The sequence below is a fragment of the Balaenoptera musculus genome, chromosome X (assembly GCF_009873245.2).
Source record: "Balaenoptera musculus isolate JJ_BM4_2016_0621 chromosome X, mBalMus1.pri.v3, whole genome shotgun sequence".
NCBI classification, from domain to species: Eukaryota; Metazoa; Chordata; class Mammalia; order Artiodactyla; family Balaenopteridae; genus Balaenoptera; species Balaenoptera musculus.
This window is the reverse complement of record NC_045806.1, coordinates 85,262,089-85,287,987: the sequence shown is the minus strand read 5'-3', so window position 1 is coordinate 85,287,987 and position 25,899 is coordinate 85,262,089. Positions and strand designations below refer to the sequence as shown.

Sequence of the window (25,899 nt, the reverse complement as noted above, 5' to 3'; positions counted from 1 at the left end):
AGCTGAAATATATCCCCATAATGTATTAGCTTTAGTGCCAGTTATGAATTACGGGATGAGTTACTTGTGGAAGTTGGGGAAAGAGAAGAAAATCACCGCTCCGTCTCCTGTTAAAGTGTATGCTTTCCTGTCCCCTTAGTTTATCATCTAGTTTGACACTAAAGGAAGAGCAGTTTCCCATTGATTCTGAGGTAGAAGAGATAGTACAGAGCAAAATAATGTGGATGCTGGAGAGGAAATTGGAGTCAGGAGACCAGACATATCCCTGACTATAGAACCTCGTTTGAGACACTCCCTCTGTTCTGGCCTCAGCCCTAACAATATGATGTTCTATACCAGTAGCCTGAGCTTTGGGTCAGAAAACTCAGTTTAAAGCTGGATATCACTGATTAAAGGTTGCACAACATTTTTTGGTCTGAAACTCCATGTGGTAGGCAGGATTCTAAGATGATCTCCAATGATCCTCAGACTTGTATAATCCCCTCACCTTTGAGTGTGGGTGGAACCAATGAATACGAAGAGATATCACTTCCATGTTTATGGTATGTTATATTGCAAAATGGAGACTATCTGGTTGGGCCTGACCTAATCAGACAAGCCATTTAAAGCAGATAATTTTCTCTGGCTGTTTACAGGAGGAGAAGTCAGAGATTCAAAGTACAAGAAGGATTAAATGTGCTGTTGCTGGCTCAAAGAAAGAGGGGTCCACATGACAAGGAATTAGAGTTGCCTCTAGGAACTGAGAGCACCCTGAGCTGACAGCCACCAGACAGCCAACAGATATGCACTGTAGTCCTTGACCTTTGTGACAGTTCCAATGTAGCACTGCTGGGTGGATAAGTCTATCTGATTCTAGGTTCATTAATAGGAAATGCGGTGCCTGTAGATCTAAGCCACTTTCTCAATATCACTTTTATAAGGAATAAAGTTGATATATTCTCCTTATTCTTTTTTCATATTTCTTAATTGGTTTAGAGCTCAGATGTGGAACAGTGATGTATTAGGGGTGGGGGAGCCCTTAGAAGCCCAAGCATTTTGGAGCAAGACCATAGGAATAATTGGGAGCCAGCAAGACACAGAAAGGTGAGAGAACTGTGGGCCAATTGTAAGACCCACCTATGAGGGCAGAGCAGAACGTGTGCTCCATAAGGGCAACTCACCACCAAGAGTTTTGAAGGGAGTGGGCCTGGGCTGTGCAATTAGTTTCTCCTTCCAGTCTCACTAATCAGGTAAGTCGTTCATGTGATAGAGAAGAAATGAGTGTATTGGAGAGGCTAGAAGTGTTTTGGTCATGGATGCCCCTTTATATAGAAGAAGTTAACAGGAATGGAGGATTAGAATTCCCCAGGACAAACCAATGTATGGTCCAACTGACTAAGTTTCTGCCTACTAAATAACTATAATATTCTAGGCCTGCTTTCTTTAAATAATTCCCAAATTGCCTAAATGGCATTTATTTTGTGTGTTCCTCGATCATTCAGTCACATGATTACAGTCAGTCTCTTAGTTTTCTGCCACAGATAGCTAACTGCTTAGCATGGCCTTTGATTTTACACGTTCACCCTCCGAGGGCTAGTTCACCTCCAAGAACCCTAGGACACCTCCCTGAGTTTTGTTATACTTCCCTCCTGTCTCATTTTAAAGAACACAAAATTCCTGACGACAGGCACATGCCTTGTTACAACAACGTGGGCAGAATTCCGCCAACCGCCCGGGTCCCAGTCTAGTGCCTCTATTTCTCCGGTGGCAGCCTGAAGAGCAAAGGTACTCTGCTTTCAGCGAAATCCAGGGTGTGGATGGATGGCTGTGAAGAGGCATTTCCGGTGTGGAGAAACAAGCCTGCGCCTCGCGGTTGCCATAGAAACCTGACGTCAATATGGCGACCGTGACGATTTTTTGTTACAGACGGACGCTGCTTGATGAGAGAAGCAGGTCCCGCCTTCAGGTTTTTGGGACTCAGCTGAGAGTGTGGGTCCGTGAGCTGGGGGCTGGGCTGCCCTGGGGTGTGGGGAGATTAAGGGATCCACATCCAAGTCACCTCTTTCCCGCTTTGGGGCTCGGTGCCTCCGCTGTCTCGTAGGTAAAGCCATTGGGGTCCCTCCTGGCCCCAGTGGGTGCGGTGTCCTGCTCCAGGGGTGTCCAGGAGCCACTTTCCTTCTAAAGGCAGGGTTGCGGGAGGTGAGACAAGTAACGACTCTCTCTGAGCCTCAGCTTTCCCCTCTGTAAAGTGGAGATAAGAATGCCCTCCCCACAGGCTCGCTGTGAACATTCAGTGATAACACATGAATAAGCCGAAGGCCCTGTGGTTGTTGCGGGATCATGAGTGCCTGTATGAATTCAGGCCACTTCTTATTCCTTTTTAACATTTTTTGTTTTTTGTTTTTAAGTAGTAGATAGAGGAATAACTGAGAAAAAAAAGAAAAGCCCTGATGAGAAGCCCATTGTAACATTGGGTTGTTACAATCACTACCCAATTGTTTCAGTGTCATTGTCACTAACCCAGTGCCTACCACGGTGCGGGGCACATAGTTACACCAGTAAAGCTAAAGCATGGTGATTGCTGGATTTGTCTCTCCCTTTGCAGATCCTCATGCTGGTGGCCTTGCTCATATCAGGTGTCTGAAAGAGGCAGGTTCTGAGCATCTGTGTCCTGATGGCTGCTGGAGCTTCTACTCCAGGTTCAAGGGCAGCAGTCCTCAGGAAACCACAACACTTCACATCTTTAGTTGGATATGACACCTGACTCAAGTGAGTTCATAGATCTGAACAAAAGCATGTTGTGGAATAGCTCCTGTGAGGTTCACAAACTAGCCTAAAAGTAGGGAAACTACTTTGATCTCATCTTGGAAGAAGAGGTTCAGCAGGTGGCATTTAATTCCATCAGCAGCTACATGCTTTGCAGTAGCCCTGATGCCCATCTTAGAGATGCTTTCTTTGAAAGCAATTAATTGTCTAGCTTGAGGAAGGCTCTTTATGTTTAACATGCATGTGCATAAATTTATATATATTTTTCTGACTGTATAAATAATAATCAGTGATTCCTATATATCTCTCAGATGGTTGTTGAAATATGCCATTGGTTCAAAGGTCTTCCTAGCAACTTAATATTGTAATATGGATTCTTCCATGGACACCATGTTTTTATCCATTGTATAATGAAATTTTTAAGATGCCAGGAATTTTTCAACTGTTAGTTAAAATGTCAGTTACAAGAATGTTTGTATTTTCAAAAATATTAATTACCCTATAGTTTGCCCTATTATAATGATACCAAACCATGTCCCCTAAAATAACCATATAGGTTTAAATGTCATTAGTATTATTTTTTCCAGCACATAACATTTTTAGTTCTGTACTACATGGCCTCCCTAGCCCTCCCACTGCCCTGTCCCTAGGCAAAAACAGTTATCTGCCACTATGGATTAGTTTTCATGTCCCAGAAATGTATTTAAATAGAACCAAAGAAGTTTTATTATTTTTTTTTTGGTCTGGGTTTGTTCATTCATTGTAATTATTTTTAGATTTGTTCATTTTGTTGCATATATCAATAGTTCATTCTTTTGTATTGCTTAGTAGTATTCCAGTATATGAATATACCACAATTTCTTTTATCCATTTACCTGTTAATGGATGTTTGGGTGGTTTCCAATTTAGGGGTCTTTTAAATAAAGCTTTTATAAGCATTTGCGTATTAGTCTTTGTAGAGACATAGACTTTCTTCTTCTAGAATAAATACTTAGGAGTGCAATGGCTGGATCATGTGATAGATGTGAGATTAACATTACAATAAAGTGACAAACTGTTTTCCAAAGTGGTCACACCATTTTTCATTTCCACTAGCAGTTGTATGAGAGTTCCATCCCCTATAGTCTTGCCAAGACTTGGTGTGTTCAGTCTTTTTAATTTTCGTCATTCTCACAGGGATGTAGTAGTATTTCATTGAAGTTTTCGTTTGCATTTCCCTAATGATTAATGATGTTGAGCATTGTTCCATGTAGTACTTATTTGATATTTGATTTTTGGTGTGTGAGCAATGTCTATTCATAATTTTTGCCCATTTATTTGAGTGTCTTTTTCCTTCTTATTGGCTTTTGTGAGATTTTCTATATTCTGGATACAAGTCCTTTATCAGTTATATGATTTTCAAACACTTTCCCAGTCATTGGCTTGTCTTTTCATTCTCTCAACGGTGTCTTTGGAAGAGCAGAAATTTTTACCTTTCAGGAAGTACAATTTATCGATTTGTTCATTTACAGATTGTGGTATTGATTTATCATCTATGAAATTTTTACCTAATCTAGTGTCACAAGGACTTTCTCTTGTGTTTTCTGGTACAATTTTACAGTTTTTGCTATTATATTTAGGTTTATGATGTATTTTGAGTTGAGTTTTGTATATGGTACTATATATGGATCACAGTTTATGTTTGTGCATGTGGATATCCACTTCTCCAAGCACCATTTGTTGAAAAGACTATTTTTTGTCCACCAAATTACCTTTGTAGCTTTGTTGTAAATCAGTTGTTCACATATGTGTGGGTCTATTTTTTGACTCTTCATTTTGTTCCTTTGATATACATTTTCACCTTCACCACAAACCACACTGTTTTTATTCTTGCAGAATTAAAATGAGTCCTGAAATCAGGTAGTGTTTATCTTCCCACCCTGTTACTGTCAGAGTGATTTTTCATGGTCTAGGTCCTTTTTATTTCCATATGAAATTAGAAATCATCCTGTCAGTTTCTTTAAAAAAGTGTCTGCTGGGATTTTTATTGTGATTTCATTGAATCTGTAAATCAGTTTGAGAATAGACATCTTAACAATACTGTGTCTTCCAAACCACGAAGATGGCATGTCTCTCTATTTATTCAGGTGTTGTTTAATTTTTATGAGCAATGTTTTGTAGTGCTCAAAGTATAGGCATTGCACATCTGTGGACAAATTATTCCTAAGTATCTCGTACTTCTTGTTACTATTATAAATGGCAGTATTGTTAATTAAAATGTTAAAATTTTCATGTATTTTATTTTTGTTGAATTGTCAGTAGCCAAATATTCAACAGAAAGTGTTGGGGAAGCTTTTTGAGTGAAAGCACAGGCTACTGTAGAATGGAAAGTGTATTTGATGCATAACTTGCGTTTCCTGTATTTCCACATCAGCTTTTACCCATTATTGGCAATCTACTGAAATTATGGAGAAAAATGTCCCAGAGACAATTCTACAAGTCATCTCCAGAAAAATCCATCACTAAAATAGTCCAGTAGCTTTGAAATTTATGTGTGATCAGAAATGAATCTGTTGAATTGTGGGGATTTTCTTCTTTATACACCAGTGAATCCATTCAGTGAATTCCTGGGATACTGGGTGGTGAGAGAGAATGGGGGGGGGGTGGGGGAGGAGAAGGAGGGAGAGGGAAAGAGAGAGCATGTGTGTATGTGGGTATGTATGTATGTATGTACGTATACACTTATGTGTATATTGCTAAAGCTTCCAGGAACCTTTATTGTGCAGAATACTTGAGGTTAATTACTGTGTGTTATGTCAGTTCTATTTAATTCCTATCACATATTGGAATGTAATCAGGGTGGATATTGTTTGGTTTTTCCCAGTTTTACTAGGCCAGCATAGTTACCATGGTGACTCTGTGACTGCAGTGAGATTTGACGCAGTCTGAGCATCTATTTATGATTCTTACCTGAATCACTTGTTGCTATGGTTTCTTTTAAGTATTGCTTTTCCAATTTTGTCATTTCTTCTAGAATTATTACTTAGCATTTGAGTGTAGGGTCAAGCTTTCCCTTTTCCCCATCGTTAATTAATTATTAAATAATTGTTTTCGTTTGTATAAGTATGACCCCTAAAGTCCTATTTTTCTCAAAGGGTTTATTATCATTAAGTATTTTGATGCTCAAATTGTCCCAGAATTGGCCAGTGTTAGCCCTTCAAGTTGACCTCTGTGTCCATTTGACACCTCCCTCTAATTCTTTGCGCATGTACGTTCTCCTCTATAGAAAAACCAAATCTAAAAAAGTCAATGCACCAAGAAGAGAACACAACAGATGTTAAATTAAATAAATATTATCATAAGCATTAACACTCAAATGACTTGAGGTAGGAGAAGGAGTCATCTTGCTTCTCTTAACTGCTGAACATCCTCCTCTTATTTTGATGCAAGGAGATGGAGACATGTCCCACTACCAAATCTGGATGCCTGTACTTAAATCACCATGGTGCAAAGCAAGTACTTGAACAGAAAAACAACAGGGAAGCTATCACACCTCCTTCCTACTCTATCTCGGGGTTGAGTATCACAGGAAGGCTGTTATTGGTTCAGGCCTGGTCACTCCACCACTCTTTGGACCAATAGCTGTGGCTCACGGGCTGCCAGTCCCTCCTCGGCTGCATCAGTGGAGGGTGGGGCCTGAGCTCCTCTCACTGGATACTCTCATCATCCAGTGATGCAAAATTGCAGGTCCTGAAGGTTCTAAAAATCAAAAAATTCTCGATTGGGAAACAATAAATTGTATGAATCTGAATGAATTCCAGTAGTAATTTCAGAAACCAGTGACTTAAAAAAGTGAATTGTTTCTTGGAAGTTTCAGGTAGCTATTTTGTAATATGTTTGAGTACTCATGTGTGCATTTAAATGACTTAATATTATGGGACATGTCGAAAAAGGTTGAAGAGGGATGTATTGGTGGGCTTATTTGCTTCCTCACTTTATCTCTGGCTATATCACACATAAAGTATCTCTAGTAAATTCCACAACATCCTCCCAGGGAATGAGAATTAAAATGCAAAATAAAATTAATACAAAAATAATTTAGACCTTAAGGAACTCTATAAAGGCTGACCTAGAACTAAAATGACTGTTCAGGTAAGTTATGAAATGCAGTATGGTTAAGGAATAGTCACAATTTTTGTTGGAACAAACTGCATTACGGACATATATTCAAGTAGAACTGATAATGTTTGATGTTTACTTCAACTTAAAAATGTTTTAGTGATGGGCAGTAGTATGGCACAGGTCGAAAAACTAGAGTCAATCTGACTCTTCAGTGCTACAGGTCTTTTCCTGACAAGTGAGTGGCTCTGAAAAGACCCTTTGGTTTGCGAGGCTCAGGTGGTTCTGAAGCAGCTCATTTGAGGATGGTGTACCTGATGACTGCCTTGGTGGCCTAGGACATGGCGTGCTTGCCAATCTCCCTGGGCAGCAGCAGGGGCACGGAGGTCTGGATCTCTCTGAAGGTGATGGTGGAGCGCTTGGTGGAGCTGGCCAGGGGTGCAGCCTCCTCGGCGATGGGCTCGAAGATGTCCAGGCCCTCGTGAAAACCTGCTTCAGCACCCTGGGGAAACAGGTGATGAAACTGTCTGGGCAGCAGCGGCGACAACGCCTTGGCATCTTCTGCTTTGGGCTCTTTGGTTCGGCCTCTGTGGGCTCTTTGGTGCCCAGGCTTTCCTCAGAAGAAGTCTCACGGCAAGGCTCGGCCATGTCGGAGCCACCTTCCCCACAGCTCAGAGGGAAGGACAATGAGGCTGCTGAGGGCCAGTGGCCGGGTTTATAATCCCTGCGTTCTCTGATGTCACAGGCAACGTCCATATCTGACTGGACAAAATGCAAGGCAGGGAGGCCTGTCACTAAGGCACCCCATGTCACGTGTCATTGGATGCCACCCTGCTTGGCCTCCCGTCAACCAATCCCAGTGGAAATCTGGTGACCTTTAAACTTTCCGTGACCTCCACTAGAAAAATCTTTGAACTATGCCCCGTGTAGGAAAAGGTCATCCGTTCACTTCAGCTGATTTATGCCTACTATTTATGCATGAGAACTTTGAAAAGATGTCACCGAAGTCACCTACATTGAAGAAAAATCAGTTTGAGTTCCCTGAGAGAGTCTCTATAACTCAAACCTTTGCCACCATCAAAATGACTCTGGCCACTTGGGGGCCATTTTTCTCAACACAGAATCTTCTCTTTCCATGGCTGAGCCACCGTGGCTTGAGCAGGAACTCTCTGACTTGGTCAGCAGAGTGCTCCTCAAAATCAGTCATAGGACATAACTGACCAGCCCTTACCTCCAATTCTTATCAAACTTACAGGGAATCAGAAAGAACAGTAAAACCACATTCTCCAAAGACAGGCCACAAACAGAAATCGGATACTTGTACGTAAATACTAAAAATATTTAACATTTAGCAAATTTTAATTTTTTTTAACATTACTTAGGTACCCCAAATACCACACATACTGGAATTGATGAAAAAATATGTGTTAGTTGAAAGAAATTATTTTTCTAATTCCCTAGAAACCTTCCGAGTGAGAAGAAACTAATCAGTAAAAGGGAAATATTTAAAAATTAGAAACACATTCCTTTCAAAAACCTACGTAACTCAAGCAAAGTATATCTTTAATGTATTTATGTAAAAATAAATTACAGACATTGAACCAAGAAGGACTTAGGAAGACTTGAAGAAATGGAGGTCTTCAATGAGCTAAGATCCTAATGGTCAGGTTTCCAAGTGTGTTTCCTGTGAGGGCTTCAAGGAGCGGCTAATTCTACTGCTATCAAAATAGTTCCAATCATGAAAGGATAAATGCTATCTTTTATTACTGGTAAATACAATATGATGATCAAACCATGGAAGAAAGTTTACAACAGGGAATTCTTTGGACCATAATGATAGTGTTAACATGAACCCCAAAGCTACAGGAGGACACCTTTGTGATTACAAATTCTCAAGGAGACTTTTCCTGACCCCAAATCTAGGGCATGGTGTAGAATTCTTTTTTTCTGGCATCTTCCCTTTCCATTAGAAAAAGTCCAGTTTTTCATTAAGGGTGCAGCCATTCAAGCAACCACAATTATTAAAGATCTCAATGAAGTATTAATTTCTGTCACTTTTCACACAGAGGTGAGCATTTTCAATAATGTATATAAATAATTTTGTCAAGTTATTTTTCATGTCTTGAATGGAAATTTCCCCCATTTTCTATTCCATTTATTGACCAAAACAGAAGTGTAACTGACCCTTTAAACTACTCTGCAGCGTAAAAGACAACTAACACTCATACTGGTGCCATGGAGGTACCTCTCCAAGGGGTTGTCCAGCAGGATAGGCAGATTTTTACTTGTCGGCTCAGAACTCTCAAACAGCAAAGCAGAAGCTATGTGTCCTCTTAAAGATTAGCTCTGTAATGGGCATAACATCACTTCTTTCATACTCCATTGGTCAAAGCAATTATAGGCCTGCCAGAGTCAAGAGGCAGGGGAACAGACATGCTTAATCCATCCGAGAAGTGTCTGGGAATGAGCAGCTTTCACAAATCTAACAAATAGTGCCACACAACACATGCTTTTTGAGATGCTGCTGGGTGCCACACACATGATATGTCCGTAGCACAAGGTCCTGGGTTCCTTGGGCCACAGTGTTGTTAAACTATGGAATACTTTCCCACTTGACTCACTCTCATCTGGGTGAACTCCTGCATGCAGTGAATCCCTATAATCCAGGGCAAACCTTTCCCTCTGGTGGCATGAAGTTTCTGACCATTGTAGACATACCATCCCCCTACTCCTGGGCCCCTGGACATAGAAATACAGACACACAGATTGACAGAAAGGAGAATGTTTCGAGTGAGTACATGCTTCAAAGAACTCTACCAGAATCTGGTCTGGATATCAGATTTTAATTTGATTGCCTCATTCATGACCCTAACTCCAAGCAAGATTACATTTGAGGTACTGGGGTTTAGGACTTCAATATAAGAATTTCAGGGGACGCAATTCAAAGTATATGTGATATGAAACCTGAGCTGTAGATTGGCACATGTGCTGACTCTTCCATCATATTGATTATTTAGTTTCCCATTAAGAGAAAAAAGGTGACTTCATTCATCCTCTTTTCACTCCGACTATTCATTGCTTAGTTTAATTGTTTTTATTTTTAGCTTCTTACTTCTGTGAAGGGAGAAGATACTCAGTGATTTCAACCCTTAGGAATTGTTTATGACTTTCTTTAAACTCCATTATTAGTTCAATATTTTAAAGGACTGTATTTGTACTTTTAAAATAATTTGTAATTTCTTCTGTGAAGAATATCACTTTGAGCCAAACAAAGAGGCAAAAGCTGGATAATCTGCAAAAATCAAAACTTTCCTTGATGACTAATAAGAACCTGCAGTATAAACAAACAAACAAGCAAAACAACGAATACTAAACTTTCATTGGGTTACTTGTATGGAAATATGTTAATATAAATGTTTCAGACATTACATGAAATTTCTAAAAACCTTATATGTTCTGGTATAATGTTATAGGTCATAATCCTAGTTATTACTTTAAAATGTATATCTCAGAAATAACTAATTTTCTTGTCAACTGCATTATTATGAACTTTCATCAAATCTTTAACCGTGGTCATTTTTAAGTCTTTTGTCATTTACAGACAGTTCTGGGTGTACTCTGATGCTTTTGCAAATATGTTCCTATAAAAGGGTTTCATCTTCAAGAAATTCATGGAAAAGACTCTGACAAGTACAGGTTTCTGGTAACTGACTGTACTGCTGAACTGAATGAATAAGCATTTTCAGAACTCTAATGAATAACTGATGAACTCATAAAAGTGCTAACAAAAGATCAAGATGAAAAAAAAATTAATTACATGGGACTGAGTGAACTGATGAGGATGAGTATAATTTTTGTGACTTTCTGTTTGAATTAAAAAAAAAATCCCACAAGGACTCAGAGGCAAAGAATATACAAATCAGTTTTCACTGCAAAGTAAAGCAGCTGTTACAGTGGAGGATTACTGGACTGAATGTCAATATTATGACATAGTATGAGTGTGTTTCATGTTTGGTAATTGCAATCATTGTTGCTTTTGTTGTGGTCAGCCATGTACAATGCTTGGTGTCAGTCTATTTATCTCTTGTAAAAATAAAATACAGTGTGTGTGTGTGAAAAAAAAAAAAACTTTCCTTGAACCCATCAGAAGAGGGACAGGAACCTCCAGGAGAGACAAATCTATGTAGCTTTAGCAGAACTGTATGAACTCAAGAGAAAGGTTGTGGGCAGGGCAAGAAACTAGAAATTGTTTTCCTAAGTAGTGCAGCACGAAGGGAGGAAACGCCTGATCCAGGACTGGGTACAAATTTCTTTGTTTGTTTTTCAGCCCATTGTGGAAGATCTCTGATGAGCCATTATACTTCCAGAGTTCTCCTTGGGAAATTAGAGTAAGGATTTAGGATAATTGGACCCCCTTCATGAGGGTCATTAGTTAAAATTATTCGGGAATATTAGAAAAATCTCACTAAAGAACTTGAGAAAAAAAGAATTTTCTTTCCAAGGTGATCAGGAAAATTGTCAGGAGATCAACTACAAGTAAATCCCTCTGAATAGTGCCTTGAGATCGTCATACACATAGGGGACAAAACTTTGGGAGCCAAAGCCTCTTTTGAAACCGTGCTCATTTCAAAGATAGAACTGTAAACCAGTTGGAATGCACAGCGTAAGTCATTTTATTTCCATCATGCTCACTACCGCTGCTTCAAAATCCTAGTGTTTGTCCATATGACATACAAATGCTTTGCCAATCTTGATCTTGCATACTAGTCTCATACATATTGTATTATGTGAGAAGTTATTTTAAGAAAATGAATCTGTTGGGACATTTTTATAGCTCTTTGGGTGTTTTGCACCTAAAATTTCAGAAATAGAATAGAAGGATTAGTGAAATGCCATTTAAAATATACCATATAGACAGTGAAGACTGGGAGTGCAAAGGTGAATGACAGATATGAAATCTAGGATAGAGAGAGGAAAAATGGGTTTTGATGTTGAAGACTGGAAGATAAAATGAGTACATCTGATCATTCACTTCAGAAAGTGATTGAAGAAAAGGGGCAATTATGATCTAATGGTATGGTTAACAGTAAAGATTGAAGTAAGGTCCAAACTTCCAGTTTTAATTAAATAATTCGCAGACATGTAATATACAGCATGGTGGCTATAGTTGAATACTGTATTGTATATTTGAATGTTGCTAAGAAAGTAGACCTTAAAAGTTCTTATCACAAGAAAAAAAATTTGTAACTGTGTGTGGTGGTGGCTGTTAACTAGAATTATTGGGGTGATCATTTCATAATATATACATATATCGAATCATTATGAAACTAATGTTTTATGTCCATTATATCTCAATAAAAAAGACTAATTGAGGGAAACAGGTTTACTACTTCAATAAGAAATTATAAGCAACCCTGGAAAATAGTATTAATATAGCAAACATATCCCAATCAAACTTATTCAACATTATCTTTGTTACAGAATTCATTGAAAACATAAGAGAAAAGCCAAACATGGTACAGAAATATCAAAATCAAAAAGTTCAAGAAAAAAACCTATTCCCCGTTCCCTAATATCTGGAGATGCTACTCTAAGTCATTCAGATGAATCTGATTCTATTCCTTCCAAGTTTGTAATGTATTCTTTGTGAAAATGCAAACATTCATTATGTGAACAAAAGATTAAAGAAATTTTACATAACCAATGAGATATAGCTGGACAGAGGATTGGTGAACTAGAAGACAGATAAAATAATAGAAATAATATAGAATACTTCACAGAAAGTAAAAGAAAAAAAAAAGGATAAAGGTGAGGCAAAGAGACTCAAGGAATGGAGTAAGTAGGTGATAAGTATCACATAGGCATTCCAGAAGCATAAAACTGGGTGAATATTGGAAAAATACTATTCAAAGGAAAATGGCTGGTAATTCCCAGAGTTAGGGGAAGCCATAAGTTCCTCCATGCAGGAAGCAGACCTGACAAATCATAGTAAACCTTCAAGGTAACCCTAGAGATCAAAATAGCAGACAAAAAGACGCAGTGCCCAAAAAAGGAATACCAAATAGTGTGACTGCAGACCTCTTTGTCTTAATCAATTGAAGCCAAAAGCAAGTGCTGAGAGAAAGTAACTGTCATCCTAGAGTTGCATATCTAGCCAAGGTATCATTTAATAGTGAAGCTATGCTACACATGAAGATGGACCTCCCCAAACCACACTCAAATGTAGACTTGCTCCACCGGCTGCTGAGAGTACAGTCAGGTGCTAATCCTCAGCCATTGACCCTTTCAGATATTTCCTCAGCTTCAGAGAGCTAATTTGCCCAAAGTTAGGGACTTCCTGAGACGGTCACATCCAATGTCTGAACAAGGGGAGGGTATAAATATATGTCTCATCCCATCCTCAGATGGTAATTCTGATTAACATTCCCACATAATTAACCCCATCTCAGTGCTGGCTTCCTTCTAGAGCTTAACTGAGAAATAAAGACTTTTGAGAAAAATGAAATCTTATCGTGTTTACATCAACTGACACCATGTTAAAGGAACTTCTAAAGAATGTAATTTAGGAAGATGGAAAAAGATCACAGCAGATGATCTGAGATGCAGGTAGGAATGTTAATAGAATAAATTAGCAAGTGGAGGTAAATGTAAAACAATGACTGTACACAAAAGTTGCAATGATGATTACAGTTCCTTTGAAGAATCAAGTAAACAAGACATAGCTAAATACTGCAGTTATGCAACACTTGGATGATAAGAGTGTCCGACGAGAGCAGCTCACATCCTGTTCACTGGTTCGGCCAGTGATGGACTGGAAGCTTGTGAGCCACAGCCTTTGGCCCAGTGTGGGAAAGTGGCCAGGGAAAAACAAATAAAAGCATTCTTGGGAGGTTCAGACTTGGAGATTGTGGAGGAAACTGGAGGGGTTCCTTCCCTGTTGTTTGCTTGCTAGCTTGTTTTTAATCACTGTAAGTTAATGATTTGAATTCAGAGATTGTACTGTATGTGTCTCTTGTCCCTTGTATACAAGTAAGGGAAGGATTTGACTACTAACACATCAAGTGGGATTTTTGTATTTTCATTGGTAAATGGGATTCTTTAGAAATAAGGAACGGCAAGCTTCCTTCACTGGTTTTATCACCATATTACATTTTCTGGTAATAAAGATTAGCTTTCCGCTTTCATAATTGGAAACATTTCATGAGCAGTAGAAATAGCAGTTCTTTAAAAGTGCAAATGGACACAGCTTTGGAATCTTGACCATTTCAGATGAAACTACATTGATGAACCCCCCCCCCTTTTTTCAATTCTTCTTAAGTCATTTTTTGATTCCAATTCTGCAATTTATTGGTAAGGAAACACATTAAAGAAATGCCTTTGTCTGTATTGTCATGTATTCTTGCAAGAAATACGCTTTTATTTTAAAGAACTTCCCATTTATTCCTTCCATTCTTCCTATGGTGTTTTCTTAGAGAATTAATCATTGTTTTCAATCAACAACTCTTACATTTGTTCACAAATTCAAGCATGTGGGGTATTTTGAGGACCTAAGGAATGTTAAGAAAATTTTATATTTGAGAAATGTTTAAGTATTTTTACTAATTTTAAAAGTATTCCCATTTCTGTTTGTGTTCCAACTTTGGACAATGTGGCTTTGAGATTTCAATTTTTTCTCATTCACTGGGGGTTTTGATCATAATTGGAGGCAGTAGATGGTCAATTATGTCCCATGATTTCGAGGAGCACTCTGCAGACCATGTCAGAGACTTCCGGCTCAAGCCACGGAGGCTCAGCCATGGAAAGACAAGATACTATGTGGGAGTAAAATGGCCCGCCAAGTGGCTAAAGTCATTCTGATGGCGGCGACGACTTGAGTTAGGGAGGTCAGACTCGCTCAGGAAGCTCAAACTGATTTTTCTTCAGTGTAGGTGACTTGGGTGACATCTTTTCAGAGTTCTCATGCATAAATAGTAGGCATAAATCAGCTGAGGTGAACTTTGCCTACATGGGGCATAGTTCAAAGATTTTTCTGGTAGAGGTCACGGAAAGTTTAAAGTCACCAGATTTCCACTGTGATTGGCTGACTGGAGGCCAAGCAGGGGGCCATCCAATCACAGGTGACATGGGGTTCCTTAGTGACAGACCTCCCTGCTTTGCATTTTATCCAATCAGATGTGAGCATTGCCCGTGAGGTCATAGAAGGCAGGGAGTATACACCGGGCCAAGGGACCTCGACGGCCGCACTGTCCTTCCCTCTGAGCTGCGGGGAAGACGATTCCGACATGCTTGAGCCTTCGTCTGAGACGTCTGAAGAAAGCCCGGGCACCAAGGAAGCCGAGCCGAAGAACCCGAAGCGCCGCTGCAGCCGCCGCCGCCGCTGCAGCCGCCGCCGCCGCTGCAGCCGCCGCCGCCGCTGCAGCCGCCGTCGCCGCTGCAGCCGCCGCCGCCGCTGCAGCCGCTGCCGCCTCTCTGACGGCTTCGACAGCTTTGCCACCTATTTCGGAAGGGTGCTGCAGCGGGTCCAGGAGGGCCTGAGCCTCTCGCAGGAGGCCGTGAACGTCATGGATTCGTTCGTGAAGGACATCTTTGAGCGAATCGCCGACGAGGCGGCGCGCCTGGTCCGCTCCAGCAAGCGCTCCACCCTCACCTCCAGAGACATGCAGACCTCCGTGCGCCTGCTGCTGCCTGGGAAGAGGGGCAAGCACGCCATATCCAGCGCCACCAAGGCAGTCATTCGGTACATAACCGGCAAATGAGCTGCCTCCGGACCACCTGAGCATCGCAGACCAAAGGATCTTTTCAGAGCCTCCTCAGTTTTCTTAATAAGAACTGTATTCTGATAAACTTTGATCGACTTTATTTTTTAAAGTGTGTCATCCTGCTAATTTCTAAACATCTTTTTTACAAAGAAGTAAATATTATCAACTACATTTTAATATATCTATGGTCTAATTTGCTCAAAATGAAATAGTGAGTTTTGTTCAATAATGTTGCATTATACCACTTTACTAAAGAGTGAGTTCTTTTATCTTTCTAGGTCAACCTTTCACAGGGTCTGTAAGATAAAGTTATTTACCTTTTTCACTCTCATTTTCTCATGAATGTATGGCAAAATTTTCCAGAGATTCATTATGTACCGTAATGACAACAAATTAAGTGCAGGAACATGTATAAGAATTCAACAGACATATTAGAAGAGATATTAAGGAGGTTTTCTTTTTCTTTTTTTTTAATTGAAGTATAGTTGATTTACAACGTTGTATTAGTTTCTGGTGTACAGCAAAGTGATTCAGTTATACATATATATAATCTTTTTCATATTCTTTTTCATTACAGGTTATTACAAGATATTGAATATAGTTCCCTGTGCTATATTGTAGGACCTTGTTGTTTATCTGTTCTATATACAGTAGTTTGTGTCTGCTAATCCCAAACTCTTAATTTACTCCTCCCCCCTCCTTTCCCCTTTGGTAACCATAAGTGTGTTTTCTATGTTTGTGAGTCTGTTTGTTTTGTAAATAAGTTCATTTGTATCATATTTTAGATACCACATGTAAGTGATATCATATGGTATTTGTCTTTCTTTGACTTACTTCACTTAGTATGATGATCTCTAGGTCCATCCATGTTGCTGTAAATGGCATTATTTTATTCTTTTTCATGGCTGAGTAGTATTCCATTGTATATATTCCACATCTTTATCCATTCGTGTCAATGGACATTTAGGTTGCTTCCATGTCTTGGCTATTGTAAATAGTGCTGCTATGAACATTGGGGTGCATGTATCTTTTCACATTAGAGTTTTCTCCAGTTATATGCCAAGGAGTGGGATTGCTGGATCACATGGTAACTTTATTTTTATTTTTTTTAAGGAACTTCCATACTGTTTTCCATAGTGCACCAATTTACATTCCCACCAACAGTGTAGGAGGGTTCCCTTTTCTCCACACCCTTTCCAGCATTTATTATTTGTAGACTTTTTGATAATAGCCATTCTGACTGGTGTGAGGTGATACCTCATTGTAGTTTTTGAAACCGTGCACCTCAGATTGGGACTTGAACCTAATCTCACCTCAGATGAGACTCGAACCCACCTGACTTGCACCTCAGATGGGACTTGAACCCACAATCTCTGGCTTAGGAAGGTACTCAAATCCACAATCTCCCAGGTAAAACTGCACACCTGGTCTCAGGACTTAATGAAGTTCAGGTTCTTTATGTCTCACTGCAGAAGGAATTCAGTGAGAGGAAAAGTGATAGGTAAGAAGTAGATTTATTGAGAGAGATACACACTCCACAGACAGAGTGTGGGCCATCTCAGATGGTGAGAACGGGCCCCCACGTATGGAGTGGTTAGTTTTTTATGGGCTGGGTAATTTCATAGGCTAATAAGTAGGAGGATTATTCCAACTATTTTGGAGAAGGGGTGGGGATTCCAGGACTTGGGCCACTGCCCACTTTTTGGCCTTTTATGGCCTGGGAACTGTCATGGTGCAGGTGGCTGTGTCATTTGGCGTATGCTAATATATTACAATGAGCATATAATGAGGCTTGGGCCTAGCCTAGTAGGTTCTAACTGAGACAGGATCTTAGTTCCCGGACCAGAGATTGAACCCACGCCCTTGGCAGTGGAAGCATGGAGTCCTAACCACTGGACTGCCAGGGAATTCCCCACACTGTTTTGATTATTGTCGTTTTGTAGTAAGCTTTGAAATCAGGGAGTAGGGCCTAGCCTAGTAGGTTCTAACTGAGACAGGAAGGAAGGAGGCAGGGCACAACCATTAAAAGAATGACAGCCATTGGGAAGAACAGGATACCAAAAAAAAGCGGTTAGAACCTACCTGGAAATTGTTCATGACAAGAGGTCCATATTCCCCTATAACATTTTCCCTATTATAATCATACCCAGTCACAGTTCCTGATCATTTGATGTTCTTAAAAGATACCATTATTATTCACCAAGGGCATAACATCTTCCCTTAATGAACTATAATTCTGAAGGAACATTGTTCACATTTATTTAAATTTTTAGCTGTATCCACTGAACTTGATTTTATTTTTTGCATTTTTAGATCATAAACCATATGGAGTTAATTATCGTTCCTGAATTAATTTTAGTGGAAGGGAGAGTTAGACAAATGTGTTTTAAGTATATAATGAATATTATTTTTATTCTCCTCAGTACCCTCACTGTCTATCAGAATATCTCCCATATATATTGTTTCATAATGGGTTATAAATATAAATAATTTATGTGTGGTTTAAAATGCCTCACAGCTGGACAAAGTGAAAGTCTCTTTTCTAATCAATATTCCTGCATCCCACTCCCCAAAGGTAAGCACTGCTATTGTTTGATTTGTATTTGGCATGCATTTTTCTGTGCATATTGAAATACACATACGTAAATAGATACAATGGTTTACACATTAACTGATTTGTTTGTTAGATATGAAATTGGAATCAGAATAACACTGATCTGCTACTTATGTTCTTCATTTAACAAGATGTGTGCTTTTTAAATTGTTTTCATTAAGGTATGATTTAGAGAAAATAAAATTCACTCCTTTCAGTGTCCAGTTCTATGTCTTGAAAAGTACATACACTTGTATATGTACACTTGTATACAGTTGTATAACCACACCACAATCAGGATATACGAGTTCCATTATGCCAAAAAATTCTCCTGTGCCTTTTTGTAGTCAACCCATTCTCCCCACCTCAACCCTGACAACGACCTATTTGTTTTCTGACTCCCAAATTTGGATAGCTGTAGGTTTTCACTTTTATTTTCATTTTAATTCTGTTCTATGTATTTTTAATTGAAGTATAGTTGATTTCTGTTCTACGTATTTTTGATTTCCCTTGAGACTTCCTCTTTGACCCATGAATTAACTTGATATGTGTTGCTCAGTTTCCAAGTTCTTAGAGATTTTCCTGTTATCTTTCTATTATTAATTTCTAGAATTTTATTCCATTATTGTCAGATAACACATTCTGTTTGGTTTCAATTTTTTTAAGCTGTTAAGGTTTGTTTTATGACTCAGGATATAGTCTATCTTGCTGAATGTTCCATGTGCATTTGAAAAGAGTGTGTATTCTGCTGTTTTTGGGTGGACTGTTCTATAAATGTCAGTTAGATCTAGTTGGTTGATGGTGGTGTTCAGTTCATCTATAACCTTGCTAATTTTTTGTCTACTAATTCTATTACTGAGAGAGGAGTATTGAAGACCCAAATTATAATTGTGGATTTGTCTATTCCCCTTTCAGTTCTGTCAGTTTTGCCTCTTGTATTTTAAGACTCCGTTGTTAGATATAATACATATTTAAAATTGTTGTATCTTCCGGGTGAATTGACTGACTCTATTTATCCCTGGTAACTGTGTTTGCTTTCAAGTCGACATTGTCTGATAATGTAAAGAATCTATAGATTCTCCTGCTTTCTTCTGATCAGTGTTTGCGTGGTGTATTTTTATTCATTGTTTTACTCTTAAGCTACCTATATCATTATATTTGAAGGGAGTTTCTTGTAGACAACATATAGTTGGGCCATTTTTGTTTTTTGTTGTTTTATAAATCCATTCTGACGATCTAAGTCATTTAGTTATGTATTTAGACCGTTGACAATTAATTATTGATATGTTTCTATTTAGATCTACCACTTTATTTTGCATGTTTTGTTTGTCCTCTCTGTTTTTCATTACCCTGTTTCCCCTTTCTTTGGCTTATCTGAATGCCTTTTAGTATTTCATTTTAATTTTCTATTCTGAATTTGAATATATCTCTTTGCATAATATTTTTGTGGTTGCTCTGTGGATTACAAACTCCCTACTTAACTTTCCACAGTCTACTCAGAATCAATACTCAGAATCATTATGTTACCACTTCAGTTGATATGTAGAAACCTCACCTTAATAGATCCCCTTACCCTCCCCCCTTTACATCACATTTGCCTTATGTATTATAACTACACTGAAATCTACATAGATACCTACTATAGCTACTTTATTGAAAACTCCATCTGTTAATGTTATATTTTGCTGTGATTTTCCACTATTTACCATGATTTTGGAAACCCATTCAGCTGCATCTTCATATTCACTTTCTCCCTAGATCTCCATGAATTCTAAATTGGTGGAAATGTAAATTGGTACAGCCACTATGAAAAACAGTACGGAGGTTCCTTAAAAAACTAAAAATAGAGTTGCCATATGATCTAGCAATCCCACTCTCTGAGCATATATCCAGAGAAAACTCTAATTCAAGATACATGCACCCCACTGTTCATGACAACATTCTTTACAATAGCCAAGACATGGAAACAATCTAAATGTCCATCGACAGATGAGTGGATAAAGAAGAGGTGGCATGTATATACAATGGAATACTACTCAGCCACAAAAAAGAATGAAATAATGCCATTTGCAGCAACATGGATGGACCTAGAGATTATCATACTACGTGAAGTCAGAAAGAGAAAGACAAATGCCATATGATATCACTTATATGTGGAATCTGAAATATGATACAAATGAACTTATTTACAAAACAGAAACAGACTCACAGATATAGAAAACAAACTTATGGTAACCAACGGGGAAGCGGGGGAGGGAGTGATAAATTAGGAGTTTGGGATTAACATATACACACTACCATATGTAAAATAAACAACAAGAACCTACTGTATAGCACAGGGAACTGTATTCAATATCCTGTAATAAACTATAATGGAAAAGAACATGAAAAAGAATATATGTATATATATCTATAACTGAATCACTTTGCTGTACGCCAGAAATTAATACAACATTGGAAATCAACTATACTGCAGTAAAAAAAAAAGTAATATAGGTCATTATTAATAAATTAAGCAATACCTTGGACAGCATTGAATGCCAGTGTCCAGAGAAATTAGAGCATTTAGAGCCCTGGTGGCTTCAGCATACAACGGGAAAAGCTTTAGAGTAATTTCAAGCTCACGTACTGAGCAGGTATCCATAGCAGTTCCCCTGAGTTACTTCACCTCTCCTGACTTCTTACCCTTATCTAAATTATAGGATTAAATAGGGACTTCCCTGGTGGTGCAGTGGTTAGGAATCCGCCTGATAGTGCAGTGGACATGGGTTCGAGCCCTGGCCCAGGAAGATTCCCACATGCCTTGGAGCAGCTAAGCCCATGAGCCACAACTACTGAGCCTGCACTCTAGAGCCCATGAGCCACAACTACTGAGCCTGCATGCCACAACTACTGAAGCCCACATGCTTAGAGCCAGTGCTCCACAATAAGAGAAGCCACTGCAATGAGAAGCCTACACACCACAACGAAGAGTAGCCCCCACTCTCTGCAACTAGAGAAAGCCCACGCGCAGCAACGAAGACCCAATACAGCCAAAAATTAAATAAATAAATACATAAATAAATAAATTAAAAGAAATGTTTAAATTATAGGATTAAATAGGTAACTGAATAAGTGTTAAGAGTAAAGGAGATACAATTTAGAGTACCATTTGTTTACGTTCATTTCCTACCCTCCATATCATCTTTCTCAGAGGAGACGTCTGTTCTGACTGATCCCTTTCTACCCACCATCTTAGAAAGCAGTCATTCACATAATCCCCATACTTAATTCTCATCATCATCAATCATCATCACCAACACCAACATCTGCATAAGAGGTCACTGTGTATATGAAGCGTTTGTCAGTCTTCTTTCATTATCACCCTCCAGGAGCCCTTTCAGACATTTTTTGCCTAATTACCCCCAGCCCCACTCCCCAGCGGAATGTGAAATTGTTAATACTCCAGATGTAGTTTATCTGTTTATGTACTGTGGTCCTTTGGAAGCTCACAGACCGTTGTAATATCTATGAAAACCCTGACCTCAAGAACCAATCTTTGACCTCTTGGGGGTGATGTCATCTGTTGAGAATGCATGGTATATTGCGATTAGGGCAAAAGCTGGAATCCCATTCCTGCTCCATGCATCCCTCGATCCACACGAGAAAATCTGTCATGATTAGATGCCCAGCCTCGATAGACCATCCACGGAGCCACCCTCATCCCTCTCTGGGAGAAACTTCACTTTCCTCTCTGTGTCCTCAGATGCCCTTTCCTCCCTAGCAGGTACAAGCAGCCTAATCATTTCCATAAGTTTTCACAAAGGACAGAAGAAACACTGGCTTCAGACAGCTTCTGCTTCCAGCCTGGTCACAAACTTCCCACGCGGCAGGGGGAAGGAACACCAGGCTTGGCTTCCTGCTGCTGGGAGGGTTAACACAGGGAGAACAGAGATTAACCACCTCAGCAGTACATGTCCTGATACCTTTGCTAAAGATCTGCCACCAGCAACTAAAGGTGACCAGGCTGCCAGGTCCCACCCCTGGCTCTGGCTGTTGGCGTGGGGAACAACCTCTTTGCCATTTGTCTCTGTGCTCAAGAGCACTTGCTTTGTAGTCACACACATCCATGAAGAGAGGATAGTGATACATCACTAGTGGGGCTGTTGTGAGATTAAATCCAGTCACTAACATGAAGAACCTAGATCTGGGCCCCTCTAAACAACCTGCTTCGTAAATAGTAGCCCTTTCCTCCGTCAATCAGAGAGCTCATGTGGTCCTCACCCGCCCCTTCAGTTGGGGCCCCTTCACCAGACTGCAGGTCAGAATCACCTTGGGGATCTTTTTCTAAACCCTCATATGAATTTCCCTTGTTGGTGGAAAGAGGGCTTCTGGATCAAAAGCCATTCAAGTTATTCAGCCATGATAATATGGGCCTTAAAAAACAGATATGCCCATTTGGCACCCGTAGTGTGTGGCAGTGTCCATTTCCCCTTCATTCCACCAGCATCAGTTATTAACAGCTTTTGTCTTTATTGCTGAATATGATCTCTTCTTTTTTCCAGACCAGTCCCAGTGGAAGAGTCACCTCAGCAGGTCTGTCCTTAATGTTATAAATTCACAGGCTCCTCCCCTAGGGTTGCCAGATTTAGCAAATAAACATACTGGATGCCCAGCTGAACTTGAATTTCAGATGAACAAAGTAATATTGCCTGTGACAAATTTACACAAAAAAGGATTTTTTGTTTATTTTAAGTTCAAATGTAAATGGTTTAAATATAACCTGGTAACCCTACACATGGAGGGATCTGGAGGGGAACCAAGGTGCTCCAGTCAACAACCGCAGCTGAGCCCCTAGCAGAAGCCAGAACCCATGCTCATCCATGTGAGTGAGCTCTCTCAGATGTACCAGCCTAATGGAGCCTCCAGCTGATGGCAGCCCCAGGTGAGACACCACATGGAGCAGAAAACTATCCAGCTGAACCCAGTCAACCCACATTATCCTGAGAAATTTAAAAATGGCTATTGTTTTGGTGGTGTTTGTTAAACAGAAATGGACATCTGAACCATGTAGTTTTGGTGAACTCTCTTTTTCTATAGTCTGTAATCTTTGGATAAGATAGGGACTTGCTGATCTTTGAAGGTTCGATAGGACGTCGTTATAATTTTGGCTATAGTCTCTGTATGGGTTTATATGTGGGTATAGTTTTTGAAATTTCCTCAATTTCTTCTGGGATTCCCAAGATAAATTTTCACGATGTATGATTTTCATCATACTCTTGGAATTTTAGGAATTTATTCCTAAATTCCCTTCCACAGACGAGGCTGCACTGCAGTCATGCTTGTGAAGGGAAGGAGAGGGTATTGCTACAAACTGCTCCCTGAGGCACATGGAAAGCTGTATCCTCAGAAGGTGGCTTGGTGAGTACTCAGTCAGAACAGGGCTGTTTATTCATTTTGCGAAGGGTTTCTCAAAGGTGTCCTGAAATACTTTCTCCTGCTACAGGGATAGCCTGCAAGGAAGCCACTCTTCTTGAGTACACATAGGATGCCTTCACCAGACCTCAGAGACATACGCATTGCAGTCCTGGTCCTTTCTGACTGTCCCAGTGCAGCACTGCTGGGTGGATACGTCTGTGCAGTTCTGGGGTTCATTAATACGAAGACCACTACCCTTGTGGAAATCTGAGCCACATTCTACAATATCACCTTTATAAGGAATAAAGTTGATGTATTTTCACCTTATTTTTCATATTTCTTAGTTGGTTTAGAGTCAAGATATGGAGAAGGGGTGTATTTTCAAGGCCCCTTAAAGACTCAGTCATTTTAGAGCAAGACCATAGGAATAGTTTGGGACCCGGCGAGACACAGAAAAGGGAAAGGAGCTGTGGATCTATTTGTAGACCCACTCCTGAGGGCAGAGTAAACATGTGCTCCATAAGGGCAGGTTGGTTCAAGAACTTTGAAGGGAGAGGGCCTGGGCTGTGCAACCTGTTTGTTCATCCAGCCTCACTAATCAGGTAAGTGATTCTCTAGATAGAGGAGTGAGTGTACAGAGAGGTTACATGGGTTTGGCCGTGGCTGTCCCTCCACGTGGAAGAAAATATTGGGAATGGAGGCTAGGAATTCCCCAGGAAAAAACAATGTATCGTTCAATTGACCCAGGTTTCTGCCTATTAAATGACTATGATGTTTTAGGCCTGCCTCCCTGGAATAACTCTGAGATTTGTAAATGACATTTTTGTATATGTATCAAGATCGTTGGGTTACATGATTATAGAGAGTCCTTAGTTCTCTGCCACAGATGGCTAACTGCTTAGCATGGGCTGTGATAGTACACGTTCACCCTCAGAGGGAGGGCTAACTCATCTGCAGGAACCCTACATACTTCCCTGGGTCTCTGTGTTCTGATAATACACCCCTACTGTGTCTTGAAAGCAAACACAATTCCTGACGACAAGCACATGTTTTGTCCCACGAAACTGGACAGATTTTTTTGCCAGTTGCCGGGGTCCCAGTCTAGTGCTTCAAATTAGTATGTTTTCCAAGTGGCAGCCTGAAGAGCTACGGTGTTTTGCTTTAAGCTAAAGACAAGGGGGTGGAGGAGGGTGGGGAGGTATTTAAGGTGGTGGAGGACCTGCCTGAGCCAGGCGGTTACTAGACTATAGAAACGTGACGTCAATCAGGCGACCTTGACGACTTTTTAATGGAGACAGAAGCGGCCTGGCAAGGAGAGCAGGTTTCTCCTTTAGGTGTTTGGAACTGAGTTGGGAGAGTGGGTACCCGCGACGGGGGCTGGACCACCCTGCAGTGTGGGGAGACAAAGGGATCCACATCCAGGTCACTTCTTTCCCGCTTTGGGGGCTCGGTGCCCGGGCTGTCTCGTAGGCAAAGCCATTGGGGTCCTGCCCGGCCCCAGTGGGTGCGGTGTCCTGCTCCAGGGGTGTCCTCGAGCCACTTTCCTTCTAAAGGCAGGGGCGTGGAAGGTGAGACAGGTAACGACTCTAAGCCTCAGCTTTCCCCTCTGTAAAATGGGAATAAGGATGCTTTCCCTAAAGGGTCTCTGTGAACATTTAGCGATAACACGTGAATAAGCCGATGGTCCTGTGGTTATCGCAGGATCATGAATGTTTGTATGAATTCAGGCCAATTCTTATTCCTTTTCCACTTTGTTCTCAGGGGACATATGAGGAAAGGAGAAGAAAAAGGCCCTGGTGGGAAGCTCATTGTACCTTCTGGTGGTTAGGATCACTACCCAGTTGTTTCAGTGTCATTGTCACTAACCCAGTGCTTAGCACGGTGCGGGGCACACAGTTACACCAGTAAAGCATGGTGATTGCTGGATTTGTCTCTCTCTGTGCAGCTCCTCATGCCGATGGCCTTGCTCATATCAGGTGTCTGAAGGGGGCAGGTTCTGAGGATCTGTGTCCCGATGGCTTCTGAAGCTTCTACTCCAGGTTCAAAGGCAGCAGTCTTCAGGAGAACCCAACAGTTCACATCTTTATTTGGTTATGCTGCCTGGCTCAAGTGAATTCACAGATCTGATAAAAGCATGCTGTGGAATAGCTCCTGTGAGGTTCACAAACTAGCCTAAAAGTAGAGAAGCTACTTTGATCTTATCATGGAAGAAGAGTTTTAGCAGGTGGAACTCCATTCTGTCAGCAGCTGCATGCTTTGTAATAGCCCTTGAGGTCCATTAGAAATGTCTTCTTTTGTCTGAAAGCA

General features: G+C 40.2%; 2 protein-coding genes across 2 annotated transcripts in view; one reads left to right on the top strand and one right to left on the bottom strand.

The window, feature by feature from the left end:
• LOC118888426 (nuclear RNA export factor 2-like) overlaps window positions 1–25,899 on the bottom strand; it is a 295,223-nt gene that overhangs the window by 206,842 nt on the left and 62,482 nt on the right. The gene's annotated exons all lie outside the window — the stretch shown is intronic.
• On the top strand, window positions 12,804–15,721 carry LOC118888330 (late histone H2B.L4-like). Its single transcript, XM_036839303.1, has 2 exons — window positions 12,804–12,844; window positions 15,245–15,721. The coding sequence occupies exons 1-2, from the start codon at window positions 12,804–12,806 to the stop codon at window positions 15,597–15,599; spliced, it is 396 nt and encodes a 131-aa protein (XP_036695198.1). The 3' UTR covers window positions 15,600–15,721.

Excerpts from the sequence above, each read along its gene's own strand:
- LOC118888330 (XM_036839303.1), top strand. The coding sequence starts at position 12,804 with ATGCAGGAAGCAGACCTGACAAATCATAGTAAACCTTCAAG. Across the intron at positions 12,845-15,244 it reads AATCATAGTAAACCTTCAAG|CCGCCGCCGCCGCTGCAGCC; the intron begins GTAACCCTAGAG and ends CCGCCGCTGCAG.